Here is an 18,979-nt window from a genome sequence, read left to right as displayed (position 1 = left end):
AGTTTCTCAGAGAGAAGGGTCCATGATAGGTCTGTAGTGTTGTAATATCACTGACTACAGTTTCTCAGAGAGAAGGGGCCATGATAGGTCTGTAGTGTTGTAATATCACTGGCTACAGTTTCTCAGAGAGAAGGGGCCATGATAGGTCTGTAGTGTTGTAATATCACTGGCTACAGTTTCTCAGAGAGAAGGGGCCATGATAGGTCTGTAGTGTTGTAATATCACTGGCTACAGTTTCTCAGAGAGAAGGGGCCATGATAGGTCTGTCTGTAGTGTTGTAATATCACTGGCTACAGTTTCTCAGAGAGAAGGGGCCATGATAGGTCTGTCTGTAGTGTTGTAATATCACTGACTACAGTTTCTCAGAGAGAAGGGGCCATGATAGGTCTGTCTGTAGTGTTGTAATATCACTGACTACAGTTTCTCAGAGAGAAGGGGCCATGATAGGTCTGTAGTGTTGTAATATCACTGACTACAGTTTCTCAGAGAGAAGGGGCCATGATAGGTCTGTCTGTAGTGTTGTAATATCACTGACTACAGTTTCTCAGAGAGAAGGGGCCATGATAGGTCTGTAGTGTTGTAATATCACTGACTACAGTTTCTCAGAGAGAAGGGGCCATGATAGGTCTGTAGTGTTGTAATATCACTGGCTACAGGTTCTCAGAGAGAAGGGGCCATGATAGGTCTGTCTGTAGTGTTGTAATATCACTGGCTACAGTTTCTCAGAGAAAAGGGGCCATGATAGGTCTGTAGTGTTGTAATATCACTGGCTACAGTTTCTCAGAGAGAAGGGGCCATGATAGGTCTGTCTGTAGTGTTGTAATATCACTGGCTACAGTTTCTCAGAGAGAAGGGGCCATGATAGGTCTGTCTGTAGTGTTGTAATATCACTGGCTACAGTTTCTCAGAGAGAAGGGGCCATGATAGGTCTGTAGTGTTGTAATATCACTGGCTACAGTTTCTCAGAGAGAAGGGGCCATGATAGGTCTGTAGTGTTGTAATATCACATGCTACAGGTTCTCAGAGAGAAGGGGCCATGATAGGTCTGTAGTGTTGTAATATCACTGACTACAGTTTCTCAGAGAGAAGGGGCCATGATAGGTCTGTCAGTAGAACATTGGTCTTGATAACTTCAGAAGAATGGCAGAGGTGAAAGGTTAAACAATCCCTACCCTTGGTAGTTTGTTTTTTATGAAGCTGAGAAAAGGGAGACAACAAAGAAACGGTCTTTGGGAGACCAGCAAAGAAAGTCTCAGGGAGAACTAAAGTTCTAATGTTAGATGGAAAATGTTAAAAATCTTTTATAAAAAGAAGTTTTAACAGAATTAGGACACATGTAGCTCTGCAGCATATTTAAAAGCTGACCCAATGCAGATAGATACAACCTTTATCCAAACATAATTTGATAGAAAATACTCAATATTAAATTATTCAATATTTTCTATTGATTTAGAATATACAGAAATCTCAAGATAAGAATTAGATACAATTTAGTAGTAAGACCAGCACACATCTGTTATTTTCTATATCATATTTTACAACTTATCAATGTAAGTATCAGTATACCCACTCCCTCTACTTTTGTTGAAAAAATGAAAATGGTCAATAATGATAAAAAGAGTCACCAGTGATTTTTTTCCTGATTCAGACTTATTCTTGAGAATTGCAGGTAAATTTATGAACTGCTTGATAGTATTTCTGGTGGTGTAATATTAAAGTCCCTGGTCAATATAATGTATCTATATATAATGTGATATTCTTCTACTGTGTGGTTTTCATACTGATGTTGGACTTGGTTATGATTTTGAAATGGCTGCATGTCCTTGGATTCAAACACTTTAATGTCTAATCAACATAGATATGATATCCTTCATCGTGTTTGGTATAGTATGAGTGATTAAAGGGAGGTAACTGAGAAATTGTTCTCTGAGCTAGTGGTGAAGTGATGACAAGTCAGTTACAACAACAATGGATTTTTTTTTCAAATTCTTTATAGCTAATACTGTAATAATGTTACACTCTTCTCATGCTGGATGTCTGACATTGTATGTTGGTAACATATACTACCAGTAAACTGTCTAATATATACTTGTCTCAATAAAATCACATTACTGGCCTATTGTGTCTTGTCATACAGATCCATAAATATAAGACAAGTGTGTAATGACACTATGGTAATGTCATAAATAAGTTGCGTCTAGATGATGTCACATCATTGACTTAGTAGTGAAAAATATACCATCCGCATCAAAATAAATCTGTCTCATAGGGATATTAATTCTTAGGTTTCGGTTTATATTTTGTAAATAATTTTTTATACCATATATGGAATCTTATACTCATGCTCTTGTGATATGGAACTTACCATATTATACCATTACAGGTGTTCAACCTGTGTTGCATAATTTCATATTTCACTTGCCTAAAGACTGAATTGTGAAATATCAAATTATTGAACTTGTTTGATAAATTCCATATTACATTGATATTCATATCAGATCTTTTTTTATCAGCCATCCTTTCACTATAATTTGAAACATAAGCCCACTGGGCCAGCACCTCTGATTCCTACAAATCTGTCATATATATAGGTGGGCTTACCATCAGACACAGACTTATTTGATAAATATGGTAGATGAACACAGTATGTTGTGTAAATATAAATTCCTGCATTATTTTTAGGCACTTATAGAAAAGAAGGGTGAAATGGTTTAAAATCTGAATCATTAGATAAGCAGTATTTCATCCACACAATAGACATTTACATGCCCAAACATTTCTAGAATACAAGAAAATTATTAAAAAAAAAAGCAGTTATGAATATTAACTTTTAAATATTGAAAATTATATATATATATAAAAAAAAAATGACAATAAATGTTTTGAGTTCCAGGTGTCAGAAACTAGACACTATATTGTTTTCAGTTGAAAAAAAGAACAGAAGGAAGGGAGGCAACTGTGACAAGCCTACAAAACAAATAGCACTTAGTAATATCTTTACAGCTTTATATACAATACCATATATAGTCTAGGTCATTACATAATAGAAAATTTCCTTATGTCATTGAATTTGGAAATTTTCTGGACAATATGTATTGTATATACATAACATGTTATTTATGAGAAACAGAAATCACTAGATAACTAGAAGTGATGTTGCTTATGTAAACACTTTGGATTTTGTTTGTAGGTCAATGGTACCTTAGTGACAAACTCTAATCACCTAGAAGTCGTCAAGCTCATTAAAGGTAAGTGCAGAATTTTGATGTTTACACTCGAACAGGTGTGTCATAATAGTTATTTATTTACAGGAGAAGACCAGTTAATTGAGTTATTTATAAGTAATATGTATGCTTTTTATGACATTGGATTTTACATTCCAATAATTAGTTAATTGGAAACATATGACTTTGGTTCATGACACATTTATGACTTGTTTGTGACCTTTTCATACAGTCATGAAGTCATATAGTCATAACCTGTTTTTGAAGTTATTTTAACACCATACATACACTTCACAATTATTATTACATACTGAGTACTAGACTGTACCATGTAATGTTAAAGTTTACTGAAACAACAAGCAACTGAGGTCCAAGCTTTTACTATGTAAGACTGAACATTTTAATGAAGTATACAAATGTAAGGTTTTATTAAATGAAGGGTGATGCCATAATGAAAATTAAACCCCTGAAATTTATCAGCTTCAGCGAAAATCTGGTAGACCAACATGCATTTGAATCCATGAGGCTTGCAGATAAATCCTGAAGAATATAATTGGATTGTAACATGTTTCAAAAGAATTCTTTAAATTCTTCAAAAACTTTCCTTCCATGTTTACAAACAATTAGTTGATTTGTATTTTCATCCTGGAAAGAAAGTATAGAATTATGTTGATCAGATATTGGAGATGGCTTATGATGGAGGTTAAGGATGTAAAGAATGTGAGTGAAATCTGTTTGTGGAAATGATGTTGTTTGCAAAGATATAATTGAAAAAAAAAATATATACAGAACCATTTACAAGATTTTCTTTGTGATATGTGTTTACCAGCAATTTTTTGATTGCTAAAAGTGAAACAAGTATAAGTTGTTTATACTCTTGTGTGTCATTGTGACCAATATAAGCTGGAGCCTCTTTAATGAATAGGTAGGGTATAGAGCCTCCTTATTCTGTAGCTAGGGTTTAGAGCCTCCTTGTTGGGTGACTAGGGTGTAGGACCTTATTGTTGTGTAGCTAAATTGTAGAGCCATATAGCTTTAGAGCGAGGGTCTAGATCCTCCTTGTTGTGTAGCTAAGTTGTAGAGCCATATAGCTTTATAGCGAGGGTCTAGATCCTCCTTGTTGTGTAGCTAAGTTGTAGAGCCATATAGCTTTATAGCGAGGGTCTAGATCCTCCTTGTTGTGTAGCTAAGTTGTAGAGCCATATAGCTTTAAAGCGAGGGTCCAGATCCTCCTTGTTGTGTAGCTAAGTTGTAGAGCCATATAGCTTTAAAGCGAGGGTCTAGATCCTCCTTGTTGTGTAGCTAAGTTGTAGAGCCATATAGCTTTAGAGCGAGGGTCTAGATCCTCCTTGTTGTGTAGCTAAGTTGTAGAGCCATATAGCTTTAGAGCGAGGGTCTAGATCCTCCTTGTTGTGTAGCTAAGTTGTAGAGCCATATAGCTTTATAGCGAGGGTCTAGATCCTCCTTGTTGTGTAGCTAAGTTGTAGAGCCATATAGCTTTATAGCGAGGGTCTAGATCCTCCTTGTTGTGTAGCTAAGTTGTAGAGCCATATAGCTTTATAGCGAGGGTCTAGATCCTCCTTGTTGTGTAGCTAGGGTTTAAAGATTGCTTACTGGATAGGAAGGGTGTAGAACCTCATTGCTGGGTAGCTAGGTTGTGGAGTCTTATAGCTGGATAACGAGGGTCTATAGCTAGGGTAGCTAGGGTGTAAAGTGTCTTACCTTAGTAGCTAGGGTGTAAAGTGTCTTACGTGAGTAGCTAGGGTGTAAAGTGTCTTATCAGAGTAGTTAGGGTGTAAAGTGTCTTACCTTAGAAGCTAGGGTTTATATTGTCTTATCTGAGTAGGTAGGGTGTAAAGTGTCTTATCTGAGAAGCTAGGATGTAAAGTGTCTTACCTTAGTAGCTAGGGTTTATAGTGTCTTATCTGAGTAGGTAGGGTGTAAAGTGTTTTATCTGAGTAGCTGGGTGTAAAGTGTCTTATCTGAGTAGCTAGGGTGTAAAGTGTCTTATCTGAGTAGCTTGGGTGTAAAGTGTCTTATATGAATAGCAAGGATGTAAAGTGTCTTATCTGAATAGCTAAGATGTAAAGTGTCTTATCTGAATAGCAAGGATGTAAAGTGTCTTATCTGAATAGCTAGGATGTAAAGTGTCTTATCTGAATAGCTAGGATGTAAAGTGTCTTATCTGAGTAGCTAGGGTGTAAAGTGTCTTATGTGAGTAGCTAGGATGTCAAGTGTCTTGTTTGAGTAGCTAGGATGTAAAGTGTCTTATCTGAATAGCTAGGGTGTAAAGTGTCTTATCTGTGTAGCTAGGGTGTAAAGTGTCTTATCTGAGTAACTGGGGTGTTAAGTGTCTTATCTGAGTAGCTAGGGTGTAAAGTGTCTTATCTGAGTAGCTAGGATGTGAAGTGTCTTATCTGAGTAGCTAGGGTGTAAGTTGTCTTATTTGAGTACCTAGAGTATAGAGCCTCATAGTTCAATAGGTTTCAGTCAGCTGGCCTCCTACCCATATATACATTCACTTCAGCAGTGCTATGCAGTGCTAGGTTCATCTTTCATTTTTAGCTTCTAACATTTCTGTTTTCTTGGCAAGATGTTCATAGGAAGTCTGTGAAAACAGTTTCTTCTTGAAATGTTGATGTCGTTTCCTGGCAGTGCATATGAAGGCCATGTCAGTTCCACGACTGACCCTTTTGTTTTCACTGAACATCATAACATTCCCTGCAAAACCTTCTATCTAATGTCAGTCTCTAAAGTTTCTATTTAATTTTCCTTCATATGGAAACACCCCTTTTGAACACAAAATCTTAAAATCATCACCAAATCAACAACTATTGTTGTACATGATAGAAGGCTGTGAAATTGGCATTTGCTTTGCTCCATCATTTAGAATGTTTGCTCCAGATGGTAAACACCATAGCCCAGCTCCTCCTACACTATTTATCAAATAGTGTAACATTTTTGTATGTTCGAAGTGTTTCATTTGTAGAATTGAATAAAAAGGCAGAAATTATAATTTTACAAATTAGTCAGTGTTCAACTGTGGTTTCCTTTCCTTAAGGTCCATCGACCGACATCTATACTAACTCAACCTCCTTGGGCCTTAATATTTAACAATGATACCCCTCTCTCAGGAACAAATACTTGACAGTCACCTGGCATAACCCATCTTCCCAGGGCTTCAGTGTTCAGATTTAATTCCCCTGTCTTAAGCCTCAGTACATGACTGTCACCCATAATTAAACTTCGTCCCTAGGCCTCAGTGTTCAACTGTGATTCCCCTGTCTTAGGCCCCAGTATATGACTGTCACCCGTTATAACCCACTTCTCTGGACCTCTGTATCAATCCCTCCTTCCTGTGGCCCAGTGGTCATTTAGTATCTCCCATCCTCCTCTTCCACACTTGGATGCCTGTCATCACCATTAATTGTTTCTCCTTGTTCCATGATCATTGCTATTTGTAACCACCTCTGCTGGGCCCCAATGTAGCAGCCCAGTGCCAATATCTTCTGCAGGTTTTCAGTGCAAACAGAGCTCACTAAAATAGCAGTGTATTGAGGTTCCTCTGCCAAGATTTCCTGTTCTGAACCAATGGCTTAGATCTGGGATCAAATAGAAATAGTACATGTACAGACCAAAAGGGAAGACTCCTCATGATCAGTATAGGCCAAAAGGGAAGTCTCCTCAGACCAGGCCTTAAGGGAGGTCTCCTAAGTACAGGCCTTAAGGGAGGTCTCCTCAGTACAGGCCTAGAGGGAAGACTCCTCATTACAGGCCTTAAGGGAGGTCTCCTCAGTACAGGCCTAAAGGGAAGACTCCTCAGTACAGGCCTTAAGGGAGGTCTCCTCAGTACAGGCCTTAAGGGAAGCAGGCCTAGAGGGAAGTCTCCTCAGTACAGGCCTTAAGGGAAGACTCCTCATTACTGGCCTTAAGGGAAGACTCCTCAATTCAGACCTTAGGTCTCCTTTTAGTACAGGCCAAAATACTCCCTCAGGTCCCAAATATATACAGGTCTGAAAGGTGCTCTGAAAAACATTCTAGCTTTCATATTCTTAAGGTCTGGATGGTGCGTTTAAATGCATACAGATCTGATTTATATCCACAAATGCATAGAGGACTTACAATTGTCTTTGTAAAATCCAGAGATGTTTTATTAATTTCATTGTAATTCAGATAGTTTGCACTTTATAGTGTAGGCACTGTCAGTACCCATGTTAGTATACATAGTTATCATTGCACTTTATAGTTTTATGCGGAGTCAGTTTCATGTTGGTAAACGTTAGTGTCTGTATGTTTTATAGATGTGTTGACATTTGTTAATTGGAAAAATATGCTGTAACTCGACACCACAGAGAAAATGATAGGTCTGAAATAAACTTGTTTCATATATATTGATTCAGATAGATTACAAATGTGCTGGTGATATAAATATTCATTGGATAGGTTTTGTTTAGGAAGACAACTAACTAACAGCACATGGTTATAGACGAGAAATAACAGAGCAAGTTGTAGAGACATGTGAAGATACTTGCTTATTGTTAAAAACTCTTTTAGATTGAGCTTGGTCGGAAATTTTGAAGGAGAAAGCCTTTCCTAGACTTAAATACGTTCAAGTTACGTTCAGGTACAAAGCACATGAGTTTCAAGTGTGCACTTAACTGTATTTATAGTCATACAGTCTTGTTTGTACATTATCCTATATATAGATAATACTGATTACATCATCATTTTTCAAACTAGATCTTCGTTAAATGATGCGGGTTTGGGGTTATAATTATGTAAGCTGGCTATACCAAATTCATTCTCTGACCGTTTCTTCTCAAATGTCAGTTTGTCTCTGCCTACTATGCCACACAACCTGTGTGAGATTCTCCCGTCCCCTGTATGAGATTCTCCCTGTCCCCTGTATGAGATTCTCCCGTCCCCTGTATGAGATTCTCCCTGTCCCCTGTATGAGATTCTCCCGTCCCCTGTATGAGATTCTCCCTGTCCCCTGTATGAGATTCTCCGACTTCCCTGTGAGAGATTTTTTCCCCCTCTGCTGTGAGAGGTCCTTCCTCCTCCCCTGTATGAGATTCTCTCTGTCCTCTGTATGAGATTCTCCGACTTCCCTGTGAGAGATTTCCTCCCCCTTTCCAGTCAGAGGTCCTCTCCTTGTGCCCTGTATGAGATTCTTCTTGTCCCCTGTATGAGATTCGCCGACTTCCCTGTGAGAGATTTTTTCCCCCTCTGCTGTGAGAGGTCCTTCCTCCTTCCCTATATGAGATTCTTCCTGTCCCCTGTGAGGGATTCTGTTCTGTGATACAGTGTCTGAGTATGGAGCCTCATCAAGCCTTATTAAGCTAGTTGGAGTAAATTTGTATGAGGTTTGTAGATCTCAGTAATCTTGTGACAGGACTGGTATCAAGTTTATTGGCTGGTGAGACAGTCTGACAAGGTACAATGATTGAATTGATTTGTTTCCTAGGAGTTTTATGAGAAACAGACTATAGAGTGATAAAACTTCTGACTGAGTAGTGAATGGTCAATGGTCAGAGCAGGCAGTCCTGTGTGTGGAGGGGGATTGTTGTGGGAGACCAGGTTATATACACAGATAGGACCAGTGAGGCTGGAACGGCTGCCTGGATAGTGTAACCTATACACCTGCTCCAAGGCTTTTACAGCCTCTGATACCATGGTGATGCATTCAGTTAGCAATTTTTGAAGCAGACTATAGATCCGAAAGTTGATTGAAAAAAAAGCTCTGGCAAGTGCCAGCAGAGTTGCCTGATAACAGTTGTTTCTGTGTGTCAAATGTACAGGGCAGACTGTGGTGATGGACTAACGCCCACAGGACACAAGTTTAGGGGGACAGTATTCTTCTTCAGTTGGATATAAAAACTGGCATGGATGTGTTAACACATGGATGATACAGTATGGAGGAAAACTCCCAATCAGAAAATGGTGGGTATATATAGGACATACAGGGAATGCTATTTCCAAAAGGATGTTGTTTACAGATTTTTTATTTGTAAGAAGTATACAGGAAGTTGATGCACGGACGGTCATACATGATTCAGGTCTATAAGATGTTTGTATGAGACAATAAACAGGAATTTACATCTACTAGATATTTGCAGGAAGTTATTGGGTTTGTCTTTGGAACTTTTATAGCGGACATTTACAGGAAGTGATGTCTGCAAAATCCCTTGGAAGTTTGGTCTGTAAGAGTATAACAGAAATATGTACACATCACTCATGCATATTTATTACGTACAGATGGTGTTTGTAAAACTGGTTACAGGATGATATGTTATTGATAGGTGTTATATAGACACTGTGTTATATGTACTGGTTACAGGGTGTTATTGATGGGTGTTATATAGACACTATGTTATGTGTACTGGTTACAGGGTGTTATTGATGGGTGTTATATAGACACTATGTTATGTTTACTGGTTACAGGATGTTATGTTATTGATGGGTGTTATATAGACACTGTGTTATGTGTACTGGTTACAGGATGTTATTGATGGGTGTTATATAGACACTGTGTTCTGGTTACAGGATGTTATGTTATTGATGGGTGTTATATAGACACTGTGTTATATGTACTGGTTACAGGGTGTTATTGATGGGTGTTATATAGACACTATGTTATATGTACTGGTTACAGGGTGTTATTGATGGGTGTTATATAGACACTGTGTTATATGTACTGGTTACAGGATGTTATTGATGGGTGTTATATAGACACTGTGTTATGTGTACTGGTTACAGGATGTTATGTTATTGATGGGTGTTATATAGACGATGTGTTATGTGTACTGGTTACAGGGTGTTATTGATGGGTGTTGTATAGACACTATGTTATATGTACTGGTTACAGGGTGTTATTGATGGGTGTTATATAGACACTATGTTATGTGTACTGGTTACAGGATGTTATGTTATTGATGGGTGTTATATAGACACTGTGTTATGTGTACTGGTTACAGGATGTTATTGATGGGTGTTATATAGACACTGTGTTCTGGTTACAGGATGTTATGTTATTGATGGGTGTTATATAGACACTGTGTTATATGTACTGGTTACAGGGTGTTATTGATGGGTGTTATATAGACACTATGTTATATGTACTGGTTACAGGGTGTTATTGATGGGTGTTATATAGACACTGTGTTATATGTACTGGTTACAGGATGTTATTGATGGGTGTTATATAGACACTGTGTTATGTGTACTGGTTACAGGATGTTATTGATGGGTGTTATATAGACGATGTGTTATGTGTACTGGTTACAGGGTGTTATTGATGGGTGTTGTATAGACACTGTGTTATGTGTACTGGTTACAGGATGTTATTGATGGGTGTTATATAGACGATGTGTTATGTGTACTGGTTACAGGATGTTATTGATGGGTGTTACATAGACACTGTTATATAGACACTATGTTATGTGTACTGGTTACAGGATGTTATTGATGGGTGTTACATAGACACTGTTATATAGACACTATGTTATGTGTACTGGTTACAGGATGTTATTGATGGGTGTTATATAGACACTATGTTATGTGTACTGGTTACAGGATGTTATTGATGGGTGTTATATAGACAATATGTTATGTGTACTGGTTACAGGATGTTATTGATGGGTGTTACATAGACACTGTTATATAGACACTATGTTATGTGTACTGGTTACAGGATGTTATTGATGGGTGTTATATAGACACTATGTTATGTGTACTGGTTACAGGATGTTATTGATGGGTGTTATATAGACACTATGTTATGTGTACTGGTTACAGGATGTTATTGATGGGTGTTATATAGACACTATGTTATGTGTACTGGTTACAGGATGTTATTGATGGGTGTTATATAGACAATATGTTATGTGTACTGGTTACAGGATGTTATTGATGGGTGTTATATAGACACTGTTATATAGACACTATGTTATGTGTACTGGTTACAGGATGTTATTGATGGGTGTTATATAGACACTATGTTATGTGTACTGGTTACAGGATGTTATTGATGGGTGTTATATAGACACTATGTTATGTGTACTGGTTACAGGATGTTATTGATGGGTGTTATATAGACACTATGTTATGTGTACTGGTTACAGGATGTTATTGATGGGTGTTGTATAGACACTGTGTTATGTGTACTGTTTACAGGATGTTATGTTATTGATGGGTGTTATATAGACAATGTGTTATGTGTACTGGTTACAAGACATTTTGATTTTAGTCTTGGATAACACCAGAGCTAATTACTAGCTGGCAGATATATACCTGTATTAGATATAGAAGTCCATAGATTTCTTGACATCTGGTGACAGATGGTCTTAAAGAGCAGATGGACCATTAATGTAGAGAGCTAATAACAAAATGGTCAAGGGGTCATTTCCTATACAGCTACTACTTCTGAGGTTCTGAACTTCAGAACTGATCTTCATAATCTATAATTCTTAAGAGAAAGTTCAAAAGTTTAGTAATGGAAGTCATAAGTTTGTTGGTTTTAACTTTAGAGATTGTGTGTAGACATGTTTGATGTTTCTTAGCTTTAGAGATTGTGTGTTGACATGTTTGGTAGTTCTTAGCTTTAGAGGTTGTGTAGACATGTTTGATGTTTCTTAGCTTTAGAGATTGTGTGTTGACATGTTTGATGGTTCTTAGCTTTAGAGATTGTGTGTTGACATGTTTGATGGTTCTTAGCTTTAGAGATTGTGTGTGGACATGTTTGATGGTTCTTAGCTTTAGAGATTGTGTAGACATGATTGGTAGTTCTTAGCTTTAGAGATTGTGTAGATATGTTTGATGGTTCTTAGCTTTAGAGATTGTGAGTTGACATATTTGATGGTTCTGAGTTTGAGGTGTTGGCAAAAAATCAGAAATGAAATTTATACTGTCCTTATTGTCTGGTAAGAGGCATTCATGAAAACAAGTCAATAATAAGGTCTTCAGTTTGGAATGTCGATTTGGGTTTATTGTTGTTACGTGTGGGAATGAGATGGAATGTTTACTAAGGTTTAGTTGTTACGCTAAAATTTCAGTTTCAAATCTACAATTTTCAAAAAAGCCTGCCATTCAGCATACAGAGCTGGTGGTGCAGGCCACCTATTTATAGAAGACAGAATTGTTGAATTAAGATGAACAACAGAGATAAATAAGATATATTTGGAGAGTTGAGCTAGGCGAAGCCATCAAAACACTATACACCTGTGTGTTCAGTGGAATGATCCTACATGTTCATAGTAGAATCACCCTGACATGTTAATTGTGGAATCACCCTCACATGGTTACTGTGGAATCACCCTCACAAGTTAATTGTGGAATCACTCTCACATGTTAATTGTGGAATCACTTTGACATGTTAATTGTGGAATCACCCTGACATGCTCATAGTAGAATCACCCTCACATGTTAATTGTGGAATCACCCTCACATGGTTACTGTGGAATCACCCTCACAAGTTAATTGTGGAATCACTCTCACATGTTAATTGTGGAATCACTTTGACATGTTAATTGTGGAATCACACTCACATGTTAATTATGGAGTCACTCTCACATGTTAATTGTGGAATCACCCTGACATGTTGATTGTGGAATCACCCTCACATGTTAATTGTGGAATCACTCTCACAGGTTAATTGTGGAATCACCCTCACATGTTGATTGTGGAATCACCCTCACATGTTAATTGTGGAATCACCCTTACATGTTTATTGTGAATCAACCTCACATGTTTATAGTTGAATCACCCCTATATATTCATGGTGGAATCACCCTCACAATTTTGTTTTGGATTCACCTCACATATTGGAAGTGGAATCACCTAAGGGCCAATAGAAGTGAATGATATGTTAAGTTGATCAAACTTCTTTCATAATTGTTTAACATAAATTCTGTGTAGTATTCTGTGTGGCTACATCACTCTCATATATCAAAGACGGAGAACTAAGGAAGACATGTCGTGGTATTGGTGGGAGGAGCAAGGCTTGGCGTACTTGATTACCAGAGAATTAATATCTACCTCTGTTATTGATTGTAATGTTTGTAGATTTGGTTTGGATCACACATAATTGTGTGGTTAGTTGATTGTCTAGGCGCTTTAATATCCTCCTGTAGTATAGTCTGAATGATGGTAACAGTTCCAGTCTACAACACTACACCAGTGAGACATGATAGCACTGACATACTAATGATACAACACTGATGTTCTTAATCAGGAAGTAAAAGGTGTCATTTTCAATGGCAACTATCAAAACACCTGTTGATGACTGTTACTGAGAACACTTGTTGATGGCTGATACTGAGAACACCTGTTGATGACAATTACTGAGAACACTTGTTGATGACTGTTACTGAGAACACTTGTTGATGACTGTTACTGAGAACACCTGTTGATGACTGTTACTGAGAACACTTGTTGATGACTGTTACTGAGAACACCTGTTGATGACTGTTACTGAGAACACTTGTTGATGACAGTTACTGAGAACACTTGTTGATGGCTGATACTGAAAACACCTGTTGATGACTGTTCCTGAGAACACCTGTTGATGACTGATACTGAGAACACTTGTTGATGACTGTTACTGAGAACACCTGTTGATGACTGTTCTTGAGAACACCTGTTGATGACTGTTACTGAGATCACTTGTTGATGACAGTTACTGAGAACACCTGTTGATGACTGTTACTGAGAACACCTGTTGATGACTGTAACTGAGAACACTTGTTGATGACTATTACTGTGAACACTTGTTGATGACTGTTACTGAGAACACCTGTTGATGACTGTTACTGAGAACACTTGTTGATGGCTGATACTGAGAACACTTGTTGATGGCTGATACTGAGAACACTTGTTGATGGCTGTTACTGAAAACACCTGTTGATGATTGTTACTGAGAACACTTGTTGATGGCTGATACTGAGAACACCTGTTGATGACTGATACTGAGAACACTTGTTGATGGCTGTTACTGAAAACACCTGTTGATGACTGTTCCTGAGAACACCTGTTGATGACTGTTACTGAGAACACTTGTTGATGACTATTACTGAGAACACTTGTTGATGACTGTTACTGAGAACACCTATTGATGACTGTTACTGAGAACACTTGTTGATGACAGTTACTGAGAACACTTGTTGATGACTGTTACTGAGAACACCTGTTGATGACTGTTACTGAGAACACTTGTTGATGACTGTTACTGAGAACACTTGTTGATGACTGTTACTGAGAACACTTGTTGATGACAGTTACGGAGAACACCTGTTGATGACTATTATTGAGAACACTTGTTGATGACTGTTACTGAGAACACCTGTTGATGACAGTTACTAAGAACACCTGTTGATGGCTGTTACTGAGAACACCAGTTGATGACTGTTACTGAGAACACTTGTTGATGACAGTTACTGAGAACACCTGTTGATGATTGTTACTGAGAACACTTGTTGATGACAGTTACTGAGAACACCTGTTGATGACTTACTGAGAACACCTGTTGATGACTATTATTGAGAACACTTGTTGATGACTGTTACTGAGAACATCTGTTTCTGGCTATACTGAGAACACCTGTCTATATTGTCTTAGATACTTTTCAGCTGTTAAAAGGATTATCTTTAACCATTTAAGGAATGTATACATAATATCAACCATCTTTTGCTGTTTTGTGTTAAACTCGCATAGTCTGTGTCACCATTTTGTTTCTTAAAATCTATGTCACCATGATGTTTCTCAAAATCTGTGTCACCTTAATGTTTCTCAAAATCTGTGTCACCATGATGTTTCTCAAAATCTGTGTCACCATAATGTTTCTCAAAATTTGTGTCACCATGATGTTTTTCAAAATCTGTGTCACGATGATATTTCTCCTCCCTTCTTTCACACTTTTGTTTTTGAACATGATATTTGGCTGATACAGACACCCATGTTTAAATGTTTTGGAATGGTGTAGTTATTTAAATCACAGCTAGTAACAACACATAGAAAATGTATATAATTAGTGATTGAAGTAATGTTTAAAATACAAGCCAGCAAAGTGAATGAAACACAAGCTGCATTCATGTAATATGGAGGTAATTGATTTGCGATCATATTAACATAAACGCTCAAAACATTGTGTTGAATCTTTCAACACCAGTATAGTACACCAACATTTCTACAGATATATAACATGGTTTGACCAGCTCCTGTGTGCTCCACATGCCAGTGGAAGCTTGTTTATATTCTAATGTTTGAAGGGCAGATTGGTTGTGAAGATGCTGAAGTTGCCATGGCAACGACATCTGAGTAGTCTGTTAGATGTAGGGTATATAAACTCCACTAGCAGATCATCTCCTCTTCAGTAGTGATGTATGGCCTGTCCATTATACCATATACACCATGAACATAACACACTAGTGTGTAAAACAGACCAGTACATCGAAAACACCCTGCTACGGAGCACACCCCAGTTCAGCACACATCGTTGTACAGGACACACCCATGTACAGGACACACCCATGTACAGGACACACCCAAGTTCAGCACACACCCATGTACAGGACACACCCCAGTACAGGACACACCCCAGTACAGCACACACCCCAGTACAACACACATCCCAGTACAGCACACACCAAAGTACAGGACACACCCCAGTCCAACACACACCCATGTACAGGACAAACCCAAGTACAGGACACACCCCAGTTCAGCACACACCCATGTACAGGACACACCCCAGTACAACACACACCCATGTACAGGACACACCCCAGTACAACATACACCCATGTACAACACACACCCCAGTACAACACACACCCCAGTACAGCACATACCATAGTACAGCACATACCCTAGTACAGCACACATCCCAGTACAACACACCCCAGTACAGCACACATCCAAGTACAGGACATACCCCAGTACAGCACATACCCTAGTACAGCACACACCCTAGTACAGCACACATCCCAGTACAACACACCCCAGTACAGCACACATCCAAGTACAGGACACACCCAGTACAACACACACCCTGGTACAACACACACCCGAGTACAACACAACTCAGTGCAGCACATACACCAGTACAACACACATACACCAGCACAATGACATACACCAGCACAACACTATGGTGTACATCATGGTGACTGAAACAATCACATGATGCAGATGGCCAGGTACACTAACCCTGCCTCTATACATAGGAAGTAAAACATAGTATTTTTATAACTATTCTCAATGAACATATGTATCTATAACATGAATCCACTATTGACTGTATGAACAATACGTACAAATAGATATAGACAATGGGAAGGTGATCTGATGGTAGATGCCAAGATCTCTTAGGGATCTCACATTTCATTCTTACATTTTCCTTATACCAATGATTTGATATTTCTGTAAAGATTTGGGTAGTAAGTAGCGCTAGAGGTCTGGATTGTAAGTAGCAGCACTGTTATAAAGGCTGAGAAGTTTCTATAATTACAAGTTCCTAATGCAACTGTGCTGCAACTGTTGAGGAAGTGAGGTCTGACAGGTGTAAACCAGAGCATTCCTATCTAGCCTGTGTATACAAGTATGTACAACGTATCATGGACAAATACATGTATTACTTAGGGGAAAGACTTTGTCAGACAGAAGTTTCAACACGTGCTCAACTTATCACACATACATTATACAGAAACTTTTTGTATGTAAAATTCACACCACACATTTATTGTGCACACTGCCAAAAAAAAAAAGTAATTCTTCAGTGAAGAAGATATGATGGGGTGAATTTTGATTGGAGATGTATGGAGATGTGAAAAATTTCATACCTACTGATTTTTCAGACAAAATATTGCCCTATGCAGTGGTGCCCTCCAAATTTTAAAAGATTGCGGCAGCTAGTCCTCATACATTAAACAATGGTTCATACAGTGTGTTTTCTTTGTTATCTCCCTTTAGATGCTAAATATTTAAGAAATGAAAAAAAAAAAAATCTATCGCAATTAGGCAGATGACCTTGAACAATATTTTGTGTATAATTTTATTATGGTTTCCTGCCTGCCAGGACTGTTTGTTATCATATTTATTTCCTTATCGAAGGTTTACATCCATATACCTGTAAGCTTTCCTGTATAAATATTTATTGAGAACCCAGGTCTTAGCATATATGAACAATATGTTTGTATTGTCATTGAAATATTCCCCCCAAAATAATTTCTAGAGCAATTAAAGAAATATGTGAGTGATGAGGTTTGGGACGAGTGTTACACTGGTTATGATGGCTGAGCTATAGTGTTGTACAGGTAATTGTCTGTAGATAAGATACTCTGATAGATTGTGATGTGGGCAGGACACACAGGTGAGATTGTGTAAGAAGTTACCTGTATCTACCTGTTCAGGTGAGTGGCAATATATGGCCGCAATAAACATGTTATCAGGTTCTATATACACACACACTGCATGTACCGTCATCCTTGTATGTACATTTACATATCGGGCTAGCCACGTACAGACCTGAAAAAGTCGTAACCACACAGGAACCAGAGTTACACCTGAGAAAGCAGCGGCACTCAGGTATGAAAGTTAACAAGGCGTGAGATAGGCTGATGTTACATACTAGTGCATTGTACATGCTGTTGTTGGACCTTAGGGAAGTTGAGTTCTGCCGTGTACAACCAGCTCATTCTGTCCGGACAAGGCACCATTTTAATGATTAAGGTACCTAAATGTCTGTCAGGCCTGCCCACTCCACAACAAGGGGTTCTACTATGGATTGTATTTATATGGAAATTCTCAAATATGCCTGGATTATTGTGGAATGTATAACACGGGAAATGTTTCCTGTGTTGAAAGCTGCGAATCTCAGCTGGGATTATAGATGGACATTGGATCTGTTTTATGCTTTGTTATCAGAATTATGTATATGTTATCTGTCAGGTGTATATAAGTGTGTTACAAAATTTTGTATACATATTGATATATTGTACCTTTGTATTCGGAATTCAGTAACATACATATTTTTATGTTTAGTGATACACACCTGTGTATTATGTATTCACATTTGTGTGATATGTTGTACACATCTGTGTAATATGTATACACCTGTGTGTTGTGTATTGACAGCTATGTAATATATATACAAACCTGTATATACTGTATACACACCTGTATATAATGTATACACACCTGTATGTTATGTAAACACGCCTGTATATTATGTATACACACCTGTCGATAATGTATACACACCTGTATATTTTGTATACACACCTGTATGTAATGTATACACACCTGTATATTATGTATACACACCTGTACATTATGTATACCCACCTGTATATTATGTACACACACCTGTACATTATGTATATACACACCTGTTTATTATTGTAAACATACCTGTACATTATGTATACACACCTGTACATTATGTACACACACCTGTACATTATGTATACACACCTGTGTATTATTGTAAACATACCTGTTTATTATGTATACACACCTGTATATTATTTTAAACATACCTGTATATTATGTATACATACCTGTATATATACACACCTGTACATTATGTATACACAGCTGTACATTATGTATACAAATCTCTTCCTGTGAAATATTTGAAAGTTTTGAAGTTCGATGAGTTGTACTTCAGAGGTGATAAAAATGGATGATCTCAGATATGATGTAGGAAGTGAATTGTGTGCCAGGATGTGTAGGATGTTGATACAGGGAGTTGTCCTGGT

At 37.8% G+C, this 18,979-nt stretch overlaps 1 protein-coding gene across 5 annotated transcripts in view; it reads left to right on the top strand.

Moving 5' to 3' along the window:
* LOC132556597 (rho guanine nucleotide exchange factor 11-like) overlaps positions 1 to 18,979 on the top strand; it is a 114,953-nt gene that overhangs the window by 31,809 nt on the left and 64,165 nt on the right. For all 5 annotated transcript variants that reach the window (XM_060221023.1, XM_060221020.1, XM_060221024.1 and 2 more), the window contains exon 5: positions 3,191 to 3,248. In XM_060221023.1, the coding sequence (XP_060077006.1) occupies positions 3,191 to 3,248 (58 nt within the window). The remainder of the gene's footprint in view (positions 1 to 3,190; positions 3,249 to 18,979) is intronic.

This window comes from Ylistrum balloti, unplaced genomic scaffold (assembly GCF_031769215.1).
Source record: "Ylistrum balloti isolate Yb309-2 unplaced genomic scaffold, AGI_CSIRO_Ybal_v1 Utg370580, whole genome shotgun sequence".
NCBI classification, from domain to species: domain Eukaryota; kingdom Metazoa; phylum Mollusca; class Bivalvia; order Pectinida; family Pectinidae; genus Ylistrum; species Ylistrum balloti.
Note: the sequence above shows the minus strand (reverse complement) of the source record. Positions and strands in the feature narration are given on the sequence as shown.